This window comes from Neofelis nebulosa, chromosome 1 (genome assembly GCF_028018385.1).
Source record: "Neofelis nebulosa isolate mNeoNeb1 chromosome 1, mNeoNeb1.pri, whole genome shotgun sequence".
NCBI lineage: Eukaryota > Metazoa > Chordata > Mammalia > Carnivora > Felidae > Neofelis > Neofelis nebulosa.
In genome coordinates, this window is record NC_080782.1 from 53,437,066 (window position 1) to 53,450,790 (window position 13,725).

General features: G+C 35.7%; 1 protein-coding gene across 3 annotated transcripts in view; it reads left to right on the forward strand.

Moving 5' to 3' along the window:
- Positions 1-13,725, forward strand: part of GABRA1 (gamma-aminobutyric acid type A receptor subunit alpha1) — a 60,721-nt gene that overhangs the window by 17,713 nt on the left and 29,283 nt on the right. For 2 of the 3 annotated variants that reach the window (XM_058722502.1, XM_058722513.1), the window contains exons 4-6: positions 3,363-3,430; positions 10,538-10,758; positions 13,015-13,097. In XM_058722502.1, coding sequence (XP_058578485.1) covers positions 3,363-3,430; positions 10,538-10,758; positions 13,015-13,097 — 372 coding nt within the window. The remainder of the gene's footprint in view (positions 1-3,362; positions 3,431-10,537; positions 10,759-13,014; positions 13,098-13,725) is intronic. The other variant, XM_058722522.1, reaches the window with a different exon arrangement.

Here is a 13,725-nt window from a genome sequence, read left to right on the forward strand (position 1 = left end):
AGGTGTTGTTTCCTTTCTCTAGTTAATCTTATCCCAAGGTCCAGATGGCTTCCTGGATTTCACTGCATTGTGCTTGGTGCCATCACCCACCTCTTCCATTCAGTAGTTGAGTGGTCCCTGCAGGCCCCTCCCCCACCCCCAGGCAACTTCAGTTTGGGGACTTGGAAATTTTGCTACCTTAACCTTAGGGTTTGTGACTATGTTTGGAGGAGAAACAGGATGAACAGAGAGCAAAAATCAGAAACTCTTTAAAGATATCTGTATGGTTAGAGTGCAGGGTGAGGTCATTTGAGGGATTCATGAGGTAAGGGCTCTTGGTCAGGGTACATACCTGGGAATATTACAGTGGTGACTTTTGGGAAATATCAGAGGGAGGTAGCTAGTGGAAAATAAGATGAAGCACTTGAAGATGATGAACTGGTATGGTAAGTATACTTAGGGGTAGGGATAGATAAAAGATTAAAAAAATATACTTTCAAAGTGTGATTATAGCCATTTGTGTGAACTGCTTTGCATTTATGCCTAACCTCTATATGGCACACTAACAATTATGTGTGGCAATAAATGTATGTAAACTTAACCATGTTTTACATTCTATTTTATTGTTACAGTAATCTTTATAAATAGGCTGTTTGGTCTTTATAATTTGTTAGTTATATAGCATCGTCATTTACTAACAATCTAAAACAGCAAGGGGAAATGGCCCATATATTTAGAAAGTGGATATCTCACTTCTTTGCAGTGCTTTATCATGCTAGATTAAACAGATTGGTTGCTCCTAAAACATCTGCTAAGTCAATTTTTGTAAAGCTACTAGCTACCTTGGGGAGTTACCATGAAGTGCAGAAATTATGCCCTGCCTGCACCCAAGAAATAGATAATGGTGATAAAGGAGTTCAAAAAACTACCCCACACTGCCAAGCAGTTGCAAGTGTGCAGACAGGGATTCATATATATTTCCTAAATGAACATGCATTTAATAGTGGATCCCTGCCACAAAAATAAAAATGAAAGAATGGGCATCATTTTAATTCTGCAGATGTCTCTCAGATCTATAAGGTATTCACTGTAAGTCTTACAGTTTATAATCTGCAGAGAATCAAAACTCAGCCTTAGAAACAAAATTAGGTTGAGCCATACAGTTAGAAAAATAAATAAAAAAACAGGATGATCCAACTATTTCAAGACTTATGTAGAAAGAAAATACAGACATTAATTTTTTCTCTTATCACACAATTTGGAGTGCTTTTAATTGCAAGAAATTAATCTGTAAATAATAAAGAAAATTATTTCCTATAAGGAGCATACCTGTAATTCAAAGAATTAGGACGCAAATATGCCCAATTCTATATTATCTGTTGTCTTTCTTTTTGTATTGTTTTCATGACAGTAAGTGCATATTTTGTCATATCAAAGAAAGTCCAAGTGATGGTTCCTTTGCTTCAACTAGAAAGGAAAATGCTGAAAGAGAAAGGCCAAAAATGAGCTCAATTAATAAAATAAATTCTAGTTTTTGTGAATAGATAGCATACATTTTTCTTTTCATTATTGTTTTAATTCGAAGTCAGGCCATGACATTCTAATAAAGTATGAGCTCTAGATGGAGTCTTAAGAAATAGCAGATGTTTAGGCTAAGGAAAAGAATTAGTCTAGTAAAAAATACTTTTGGAGGGGCCCCTGAGTGGCTCAGTCGGTTAAGCGTCCAACTTTGGCTCAGGTCATCATCTCATGGTTCGCGAGTCCAAGCCCTGTGTGGGGCTCTGGGCTGACAGCTCAGAGCCTGGAACCCGCTTCAGATTCTGTGTCTCCTTCTGTCTGCCCCTCCACTGCTTGCAGTCTGTATCTCGCATTGTCTCAAAATAAATAAACATTAAAAAAAAATTAAGAAAAAAATACTTATGGAAAGAGAGTGCAATAAAAAGAAAGAGATGTGTGCACTGGGAAAATAACTGCAGAAGGGGAGAGGATGGGGGCAGGTAGAAGAGGCAAATGGTTATTGCAGCTTAGACGTTGCTGATGGCTGTGAAGGAACAGTGAAGGACAAGTGAAACACTTGCTGTAGAATGTTAACACTGATATTGGAAATAAGTTCTAAATACATAGCTCTATTTTCTTTGTCTCAAACTATGTCCTCCATTTTGAAGTTTTTAAAGGGTAAATCCCAGATAATTCTTACATCAAGGGGTTCATTTAAGCATTTTGGAGCCAATGAAATTGTTAGCCAAAAAAAAAAAAAAAAGAATAGAAAGGAAAAAAAAAAGAAATATTGGATTGGTTGTTGAAGGGATTATCTGTACCTCCAACTTAGATTATAATTTGTGGTACACATTATGTGTAGTATATAATAAGACCTTCTTGAGAGAAATTTATACTGAAAGTATTTACTGTTTGCAAGTGACTTGCTCAAAGATAAAATTCTTGATTTTCAAAAGAATTCATTATTGCATATATCAGATCACCTTCTTAATGTCCTACCTTTGAGATATAAGTGTCCTGATAAATAAAATGAGTAGCTTAAGATACTGGGCCATTAGTTCTCAGAGCTACAGTTGAAAATGACAAAGCCACCTTTTTCATTGTCACATCAAACAAATTGTGTCCTTATATGAAAGCAACATTTTTCAATTTTTGGGGGGAGGGGGTACTATTTCCTTCAAAATTTCTGTGTTGAGTTGTCACCTAACTACAATAAATATGTTTTGTTGGTTGATATATATGCCTCGGAGATTAATAAAATAAAACCACATTGAACTTGAAATGGAATCTATTAAAGGAACTTTTTCTGTGCCAATATATGTCCTTCTTATACTCAAAATTGAAAATATTTATATAGGTTGTCAGATTTTTCCCAGGGAGTAATTTGGATAGTTCAGTTATGATTTAGTGCCAGCAAGCAGTCATTTGTAAAACATACCCTTGAGTCTTTAAAGAGTTAATAAAGTTTGCTGCAGTATACTATATACTTCCCAAGAGTATCCTAAATACCTGGAGGATCTGGTGAGCTCTGTAAGAATGTTTAAGCTGAAATCATACCCATATGCTAATGTTGTTATGACAATGTGAAATGGCTTGGTATCATTTAGGAAAGTGTGTCCATTATTGAAGAATTCATTAAGCAGCCACTGACTCCTCCATGGAGTCTGCCTCCCAAAGTGGCATATTTGGGCTGCATTCTCCATTGAAAAATATTAACTGTGAAATTTCATGTGTAAGCAGCAAATTATCAGGACTACACAGTGGACCAATTTTAGAAATAGCTAATCAAAGCCAATAAATTTCCCATTTGGGTGTGAGTATGTGGTGGTGAGATCTAATAAGGACTATTGATGGACATTCACTGTCCTCATTTCCTGCTTCATCAGAGCGTGTAACTGAAGTGAAGACTGACATCTTCGTCACCAGTTTCGGCCCTGTTTCAGACCATGATATGGTAAGTGACACTACATTTTTGGTTTTCTTAGTATATTTTCTAAATTTAACTTTGGAAAGAAAAGTACAGACCAAGTATGTAGAAAATAACTTCAAATAGCTTGGCTGTATCTTTGTGTCTTTCCATAAGTGTAATATGTAATATATACTTACATATAATGTATAATATCAGCATAATAGGAATATATTAGACAGAGAAATAATTAAAATAAAACACACTGGAGGGAAATGTTTAGCTTCACTGCAAAAGACATTCATTAAATTATTACCAAGAAGGAAAATAAAACTAATACATACCTGTTCTTTCTTTTCCCAACCCAATAAATTAACATGGATATCTCTTCTGTCTGATGGGAATTGGTAAATCAGTAGAGCTCTCAGGATGTTAAGTAATATTTGTGAACTATAGAAGCCAAAAAAATCATAAAGAAGTCATGAAGACATATTGTTATGAATTTTTCAAAGATCTATTTGTTGAATATCATTTTTGAAATGCCTTTTTGTTGACACCATCTTTACATGAAAGTTCTCTCATTTCAGAGTAGTTCAGATGATTCAGAATAAAAATTACAGAAAGTATCAATTTATTCAGAATAAAAATTACAGAAAGTATCAATTTAGACCAGCATTTCCCAAAGTGTGGAAGCTCACAGTTTGGCAGGGTAAAAGCTCTGATAAATCCCGAGGTAAGGAAACCTGTTTAACTACATTTAAGCTAGTGTTTTTCCAATCATATTTGCCTAAAGCCTTTTATATGATACCTGTTGACATTCTGTAGACCTAGTACTCTGTGAGTCAAACACTGGGGAGTGCTGGCTCAGGATAATTACATATGTTAGATCTTAACACAGGTTGAGAAATGTACCAACTATGGCAATTAGAGTCAGCAGAACATAAGAGAGACAGCAGAGTAGTAGATAAGAATACAGATTTCTGAACCAGAACGCTGCCTGGGTTTATAATTCCAGCTTCTGCACTTATATTTTATATTGTTGTATTCTTGGAAGTTCCTTAATATCTCTTTGCCTCAGTTTCTTTACATGTAAGATGGTAGTAATGATAATACCTCATGGGGTTATCACAAATATTAAATGAATTCATACATGACAAGCACTTAAAAAAATCTTGCCTATAGGAAGCACTCAACAAATGTCAGCCATTATTACTATGCAAGAAATAGAGATATAAAAGTATCCACAATTGTGGATTTATTCCTTTGGCAACTTATTACAGTGGTTGGTTTGTAGACCACTTTATTGAAATGTTGTGTTCTACAATAGTTTTTTGCTAAAGTGATCACTCTCTGAGAACGTCTTGTGATTCTCCCATGTTGGAATTCTGTCTTACAACACTATTCTCTTATGCTACTACTCTAATTAAGAACATTTAAAAGATCCCAGTCAGATTTAAGGTCAGATTTAAACTTCCCTGCCTGTATTTCATACAGTCCATAGATGATGCTACTACTCGTCCTCACTTGTTCCTAATGTTGACTATTTACTTTAGTTATTTGCTTACATACTACTTTCTGTGAGGCAACACCACAGGGGGGTGAGTGAACTTGCCTAGGATTCAGGCTGGCTGAATTCAAATCTTACCACTACCAATATAACCTTGGTAAGTGAGTAAGCCTCAAAGTACTAAAATGGGTATACTATTGTAATTGCCCATCCTTATAAGATAGTTAGGAATTTTAAATGACCTATATAAAGTGTTCATAGACAGTGCTCAATAAATAATAGTTACTATTTTTGCCTCTGAACTCCTTATCATGCCATGTACCCTTCATGGAAATTCACTCTATTTTGTACCCATCTAAATCCTATGTTTCTATAAAGGCCCAAATCAAAACCTAAAAGATTAATGAAAACTTTTTTTTACCAATCCAATAATGGATAAAGTTTCCCTTTCTGCATTCTAGTCACATTTACTGATGGTAAAATAACAACTTAGCTCTTGGTCTCATTTATAACAATACTTTGTAAAGTTATTTCTCTTATATAAATGTCTTATTTTCTTCAAGTGATGCCAAGAAATATAAAGACACATTTGTTTCATATCCCTCACAGTATCAGTGCATCGCTGGGCTGCAGTATGTGTTGACTTACTACTTATTTAGTGATAGGTTTAGGAGTCTATATTGTCTTTAAAAAAATACAGTCTTATGGGACTCAATAAATAATGCCCTCTTTCCTATGTGAGTTCGGAGCCTTTTTAGAAATAAGGTAATAGAGTAAGGGGTTTGGAAAATGAGAATACCATCTTTATTACTAATGATGGTGGTACTGCAGGAGTGGCTTATAACTGCAGAAAAGTAGGTTTGCAGACAGTAAACACCAGAATCAGCTAGATTACCACCTAGTTAACAGGCAACACTTTGGCCTCCCTCTGTTAAGGCATAGACTGTCTATGTAAAACTTCTAGCATAGAGAAACAGCCGAATTTATGAGTCTTATGGACAGCGCAGAGCAGGAAGAGGCTGCGATAGACAAGATTGATTTCTCCTTCCAAATTTACCCATCAAATTAAATTATTCTTCCTCCTCCCCTCCCTAAATAGAAGGGTATGAGGGAATGGGGAGCATTCAGAAGATTTTGCACTGCTGAAGCTCTCTTCTCATCAGTGGAAACATTGAGAGGGGATGAAACATTACAAACATCACACACTAATAATGATATTATTCCTCCTCCTCCTCCTCATTATTATAATTATCATCATCATAATGAAAAATGAATATTCTCTATCTCTGGCATCTTTCATAATGCCTCACATAGAGTAGATGCCCAATAGGAGTTGTTAAGGGACAGTGTTCAAGTAAAGGTATATGCAATCAAAAACTTCTCTTGAAAATATTTGATATACTTTTGAGTCATCGGTTTAGATTGTGATTTAAGGAACCACAGTTGTTTGTTCGTTTGTTTGTTTGCCTGTTTGTTTTTGTCTTGGACTAAAGGTGCATGCATTAACCCTATGATTATCATGAGTTACTTTTCATACATGGCCTTTGTCATATATCAGATAGGAAGAAGGAACAGAGTGTCTAAGCCAGTTATACTTCTTATTGCCTAAAATTCCAGAACCAGACGATGTTTGAATTGTTCTGTCAAAGGACAAAATTAGTCAGGTCTACAACTGATATGCTAAGTGGCTAGTGGAAATTATACCTGGCCAATTCATTTGGGAAGATTACTTATTTAAACCACATTATGGGAGGGGCGCCTTGGTGGCTCAGTCAGTTAAGCGTGACTCTTGACTTCGGCTCAGGTCATGATAACACAGTTCAGTTCGTGGGATCGAGCCCCGAACTAGGCTCTGCACTGATAGTGCTGAGCCTACTTGGGATTCTCTCTCTCTCTTCTCTCTCTGCCCCTCTTTTGCTCTCTCTCTCTCTCTTTCAAAATAAGTAAATAGACAAACAAACAAACAAAACTTTAAACCACATTATGGGTGAATTATGCATAAAGAGCAGTAAAGTATGATTTAGAGGCTATTAAAATTAGAAGGCCAAATGAAAAAGCTATTTTTCAAGACCAGAAAACTTCATAGTTTTTAAAATGAGAATTACTAAAATATGTAATTAATAATAAACACTATTGAATGTTTATAATATGTGAGGCACCATGCTAACAGTTTTATAGATCATATTTCATCTAGTAACTCAAACTTTGTATTTTACCTACGTATTATTATTATTATTATCCACATTTTCCAGAGGAGGGAAGTGACCTATCTAGGTAGCAACTTGAACCCAGGCTCTGTGTCCCTAGAGACTCTGCTGCTCCCAAGGCATCTGACTTCATCTGGAATAGAAAACAAAATTAGGACAACTCCTTAGCTTTATTTTAAAAACCATTAATTGGCAATCAAACAGCACATTCCCAGGGCACTAGGTTCTGACAGAAATATCTAGGCAGCACAATCACAGAGCCCTGTTTTCCATGGTGCTTAAAATGTACGAAGTCAGAGCACACACAGATGGTAATAGCTGGTGCGAGTGGGAACACTTCCACACAATATTTATTTAGAAACATATCGGATGTTTTATCCCAGTCTTCAGAAAAAGACTCAAATTCTACAGGGACCACTGTATTGGACAGGGTCACTTGGAGAGACTTTTCACTTGGATGGTGGGGGCTGGAACACCGGACCTTGAACAGATTCTTCACCAGAGCTTCCTCTTTGTTCAGACAGTCTTCTCTAGAGTCTTTTCTTGTGCCTTCTGATTTTTCTTTGCTTAGTTATGACCACCTCACTTTCCTCAGGTTTCCTATCCTGCTACCTGTCCAAACAAATAGCACTTTTTCATTCCCAGTGACATTGAACTCTAGTCTAAATCTGTGTTGATTAGAAATAAACAAAAAAAAAATTGGGAGACAAATAACTTCTAATGTTTACTGAGAACTTCCTATGTTTCAGACATTCTTGCAAGCTATTCACTTGCATTAACTCGCTTCTCACAATAGGCCAGTGAAATCAGTACTGCCATGATCCCCACTTTCTAGGTCAAAAACTGGAGTTTAGAAAGACAAGAAATGACCTAAAGTCATATATCTGGAAGACAGACAATTCAGTTCTAATTAGCAAGTTTGGAACTTATATCCATAACCATCATGCTATGTAGGGGTCTATTTCCTCTCTCTTGTTTCAGCTTCCTGAAGAAAGCGCTGGCCCATCCTGGCCTAATGAACTCTGACCCTGAGGGTTAGGTCATGCCAAGAGCCACCTGCCGCTCCCATGGCAACATTGCAGGGCCTTTCATAGAAAATGAGAAACCAAATATTTACACTCTTGATTAGATGGGTTTTGATCATTATCAAGTGCTTTTATTTCAGTTTTCATTTCTACTTCGAACTGAAGGGAACGTGGGAATCAAAGCTTATCCAGTTAATTTTCTGTGTGTGTGTGTGCCTGTTTGTGCCACCAGTACGGTATTTGAAGGGAGAATTTCATAAATGAATTTGGGCATTTCAATGTCTGCCATTATCACAGGTAAGTAAAGCTGGTTGTAAACATGACAAATATGTAAAAAAAGCAATTTGGCAAGTTTTGACATAATTTTTTTGGAATCATTGACTTTGGGATAGAGCTTGTTAAAGATTTGATAATAAATACATTTTAAGGTTTTTAAAATATTTAACATTTCATTTTCAAAGATCTCCTTGGAGTGAGTAAACAAGCAAAGTTGTTGGATTCATGGGAATATGGTCAGTCTAGGCATCCTTGAAATCTTGATTTATAAGTGACTATTCCCTCTACTGTTTGACAGGGTAAAGTAGTTCAGTTGGACAGAAAATAGAGCTTATGTGGCTGATTCCTGAGTAATAGAAATATCATCATTATCATATCCCTATCTCATAAGCCTGTCTGTTGTCCAGAGATGAGAACAAATACAGCTCAGGGTAAATCCTTCCATTTGCTTTCAGGGTAAGCACTGCTACTCTGTATCACTTCTCCACGTAGCCCATAGGCTCCCTCCCCATTTCTCTCCTCATGGAAAATGCCTTTCCAAGCCCATCGCACTACATGAGTTTCCCTTACAGCATCCAAATCTAAACAGCTTCTCCCTCTGCTAAATTAAAAGATGCTTAACAAATGTTTCTTGGTGAGTAAATTCCTATGTCATGTATCTCAGTGCTTTTTCACCTCACACTTCCGGACACAGGAAAACCTAAGCAAAAATCAAGGTATTTTCTCTTGCCCACAAAAATGAACTGGCATTATGTCACACTTCCTTGTCGCTGTCTCAATCAGCATTTAACACTATGCCTGACACACTGTAAACTATGCAGTAATAATTGTTAGCTACTTGATCAGTAAGAGCTCAGTAATGCCAAACATGTGGCCGAAGCATAAACCTTTACTCAGTCTTTACCCAATCTTACTTAAACCCTGAGAAAGAGACAGGTGGTTAAATTCATGCACAAAATGTCTATACACAGACATTATATATTCTGCATGTTTTAAGATTATATGTATAAGATTAAAAACAACAACAACAACAACAACAACAGCTTTCTGATGCATTGAGGTTTAGGGGATTAAGAAAATGTACCATGATGTTTTCAAGTTAGTCTTTCTTCCAGTTTGGAGCAAGCTAAGATTAATGGAGAATGTGGTAATCTTTATTTCAAACCATTAAGTTCGAAATTTAGTGTCAGTGTAGCAAGTGCTGCAAGGAAGATGGATATTACCCTTTTCAATTTTAGGAGCTGGTAAGTCACATTGCTTGTTTTCAGATTAGCAGATGTTTGTCTCTGGGTATTGCCATAAGGAATGCTGTGTTTATTCAAATAAATAGATTCCCTGGCTGTGAATGATGATGAGCTTCACACATTTCTCATGTGTCTTATACACACATAATCTCACAAACACACACTCACACACACCCGCATATTCTGTATTTTTTTTTTTTTTTGGCAAAGATCCCAATTAACAGTGAAACAGATTCTTTATTCTCATAATGTTCTTTGTTGTGGAGAATTGAAAGTCTCTGCACATTATATGTGAAAAAGAAAAAATTTTGCTTAGCCAAAAAGGATATGGGATTCTCACACTCTTATTAGAAGCCGGAACAAGAGAGAGGAAAACACAGCCATAGAAGCCACAGTGGATGATTTGAGATTGACTGAGATTTTCAGAAACCATGGAAGCACCGCCCCCACCCCCCCACCCCCACCCCCACTCCAAATACTATGCTGGGTCTTCATAACTGGAATTAACCTAATTTAAATATTTTCCTGTATGTAGTAAGCTCTAACATGAATTTTATTTTTTATGTGTACTGTGTTCTGTTTTTTTTGAGTGCCGGTGTGGTGGAGCTGTAGGGAATAGGACATGATTTTCCTTTCACATATCTCAGGAAATAATCAGTGGAAATTTTCTGACCAAGAAATATTTCAGGCATTTTAGGTGTTTTAAAAAATGATTATGCCAGCCAATGATTCACCTGCCACCAATATGTACAGGCTACCACAAGTTTACTTCTGGAAACATCACCTAGCTCATATTTTGCTTCTAAAGTTACAGAAATTATGCATGGTCTGTGTAAGCTATTTGCATTGCAAAATATAGCTCAGTGTACTCTTTGCCATTTTCCAAAATTACCTAGGAATATACAATAGATGTATTTTTCCGTCAAAGCTGGAAGGATGAAAGATTAAAATTTAAAGGACCCATGACAGTTCTCCGGTTAAATAACCTAATGGCAAGTAAGATCTGGACTCCAGATACCTTTTTTCACAATGGAAAGAAGTCAGTGGCACACAACATGACCATGCCCAACAAACTCCTGAGGATCACAGAGGATGGTACCTTGTTGTATACCATGAGGTAAGGATGACTGTGTTCTGTTTGGGTCTCTTTCTGAACTTCTTTCTCTTCCATATATATGTGATCATGAAGCCAGTGGGCCATGGTAGAGTGTCTCGTTTCCTGTCTGCCCTATTCTACAACTTTAATAATTACTCTGTTGTGAGAAATAAATTGACTGAAATATTATGCAAGTATTGAGGTGTTAAGTAAAATGATTAGATAAAATGGGAAAAAATTTATAATGTGTACTAAGTGATATATCTCTCCAACATACTCTAATTCACTATAAGGAAATTCTTCTCCTACTATTAACCCCATATATTCCTGCATCCCAGTAAAGTCTAGATTAAATTTCTAGAAGCTATCTCAAAATATATATCTGAAAGTTTTTCTACTTAAAAAAAGGGGGGGGGAGGGAATAAAAGGAAGGGGAAAAATTAGGACAGCACAAGGGCCTTAAAAACTATAGATTCATGTGAAGGTATACATTTAGAAGAATTTATAATGATACTATTAGATATATATATATATATATATATATATATATATATATATATATATGTATTTCTGCTTTGTAAACATTTCCCTCATTTTGAGATTACTGAAAATCCAGCAGCTGGATGCCATTCATTCATTCATGATTGAATGAAGGAAACATGAATCAAAAAAGTTGTGAATATTTTTAAAGAAAAAATATTTAGAATACTGCTAATTCATGAGAAATTAAAAATTGTCCAGAACTCATTCTTAAGGGAAGCAGTGATTTCATACCCAAGTGACTTGTTAGCATGTTGTTTTTGTATATCTGAACAGTACTTGGTAATTCAGACTGTCCAATTATTCCTTTGTCATGAAAAGGTAATGGAGGCAAAATCCTGGACTTGATGGAGTTTGTTTAGCATGGGAATAGAGTGATATTTTGCTTTTGAAGAAAGCTGCCAGAATTCCTACCTTTTTATACAAAAATATCCAAATGGAAAAGAAAGAAAAATAAAATGCTTCAAGAGCCATTTTAGATGTTGGATTCAACTAGTAAACGTATAATAGGACTTAAAGAATGAAAAAAAAACCTCACAAAAAAAAAAGAAAAGAAAAGAAAGAAAGAAAGAAAATAGAAGATCAGTGGACAGATGTGTTGAGACCTTTCCAGATCATCCAATAGGATCTATTTATAATTGAAACTTGAAATATTCTCCCCTTGTAAAATATCTTGTTTTTGAGCCTAAGTTCAGTATTTATTCCTCCAAGTTGGCACTCTTTTAGGGCAGGACTTGCATATCTGATAAGTTTACCAATTAATGCTTTCTGATGTATTCAGTGTTCTTCATCAATAACTAGACTGTATCTCCCATCTCATAAATTTCTCACCACCTTTGCTAATATGTTATCACTTTCCTTAATATTTTATTTTTAAAATGTGAGTTTAATCATTAATTTACCCATTTCATATTTGCTTCAGTCAGTATTATAATCACTTAATGAGTTTACTGGCTATAAAGCCATCCTGACCACATTTCTTGAGCTACTTAATAATATGGGTAAATATATTTTATAAAAACCATAAATCCCTTCATAATTCCCACCAAACAAGATCAAACATATTTCAGTGAAATTTTTTCTTTACCCTTTTTCAAACATAAATAGAACTCATATTCTCTGAAGATAGGAACTAAAGAGAAGCATAGCAGAGTCCTGGCTTCCATTAGTCAGTAGATTTGTAAAGAAAATGAAATGGTTAGAATATAGTGAGATCACATGCAAAATCTCAAAGAGACTCTATGTTATTGTCAATCTCACAAAGCCTGCGGACATTTCCTCCTTTACCTACGCCTTTGTTGGTTTATGCATTTGGTGCTTTTTTGGGAAGGAGATGGAAGGAGATAGGGAGAGCTGCACTGAGGAGAGAAAGCATTCTCTTCTCTTCCTCACCACCCATGTCTTCCCCACCAAGTCTTATACCAGCATTTATTTGCTTCATTTAATTTTAGTCTCCAAATATTTGCTGGGTTTAATGGATGAGGTGATGATCCTTGTCTTGGGAAACAGTAACAATTCTTGCTCATCATACAAAATCTGGTGTCATCCAGTCATTGTTGTAAATAATTCCTTTTAGATCTTTTGATTAATAGCTCAGAATAGTGCTGCAGTTTGTGTGGGCCTCTCTTGCTTTGTTAATATATTTGCTATAGTTAGTAACACACCATTTGTACTTATCAGAAAGTATCTAATCTATAGGGCTCTTGTTTATTTCTGCTGTTTTCTTTAATTGATAAGGCTGACAGTGAGAGCTGAGTGTCCAATGCATTTAGAGGACTTCCCTATGGATGCCCATGCCTGCCCACTAAAATTTGGAAGCTGTGAGTAAATTTCTTTTAATTTTTCTTTATTCTTATGAGAGACCTACATCTTTAGTAAAGAAAGCTGCAGTTAATAATGTCTGTTAGAAATGTAAAGAGCATGAAGAAAGTTTAAATAGCTATTTGCTGCAAGTACTTTCTATAAGTAATAATCTTTTATTTCATTTTTAATGTTATTTCAGGAAGACATTATTCCCTATCTCCTCAATGAGAAAGAATGGATTTAATTAATTAGAAAAGTTCTACTTTTGTTAAAGTTGTATTAATAGAAAAACAAGTGGAGTATGGATGTTTTTACCCCATATATAATATCTTCCTTCCAATAAATGGAGAGCATTATGTTTATTTTGCATCATTGATGACATTTGTTTAACCTTAGGAATATTGCAAGTTGTGGGGCACCTGGGTGGCTCAGTTCGTTAAGCGTTCGACTTCAGCTTGGGTCATGATCTCACAGTTTGTGAGTTTGAGCCCTGCATTGGGTTCCGTGCTGACAGTTCAGAGCCTGGAGACTGCTTTGGATTCTGTGTCTCTATGTCTCTGCCCCTCCCCTGCTTGCTCGGTCTCTCTCTCTCTCTCTCTCTCTCAAAAATAAACATTAAAAAATTTTAAAAAGAATATTGCACAT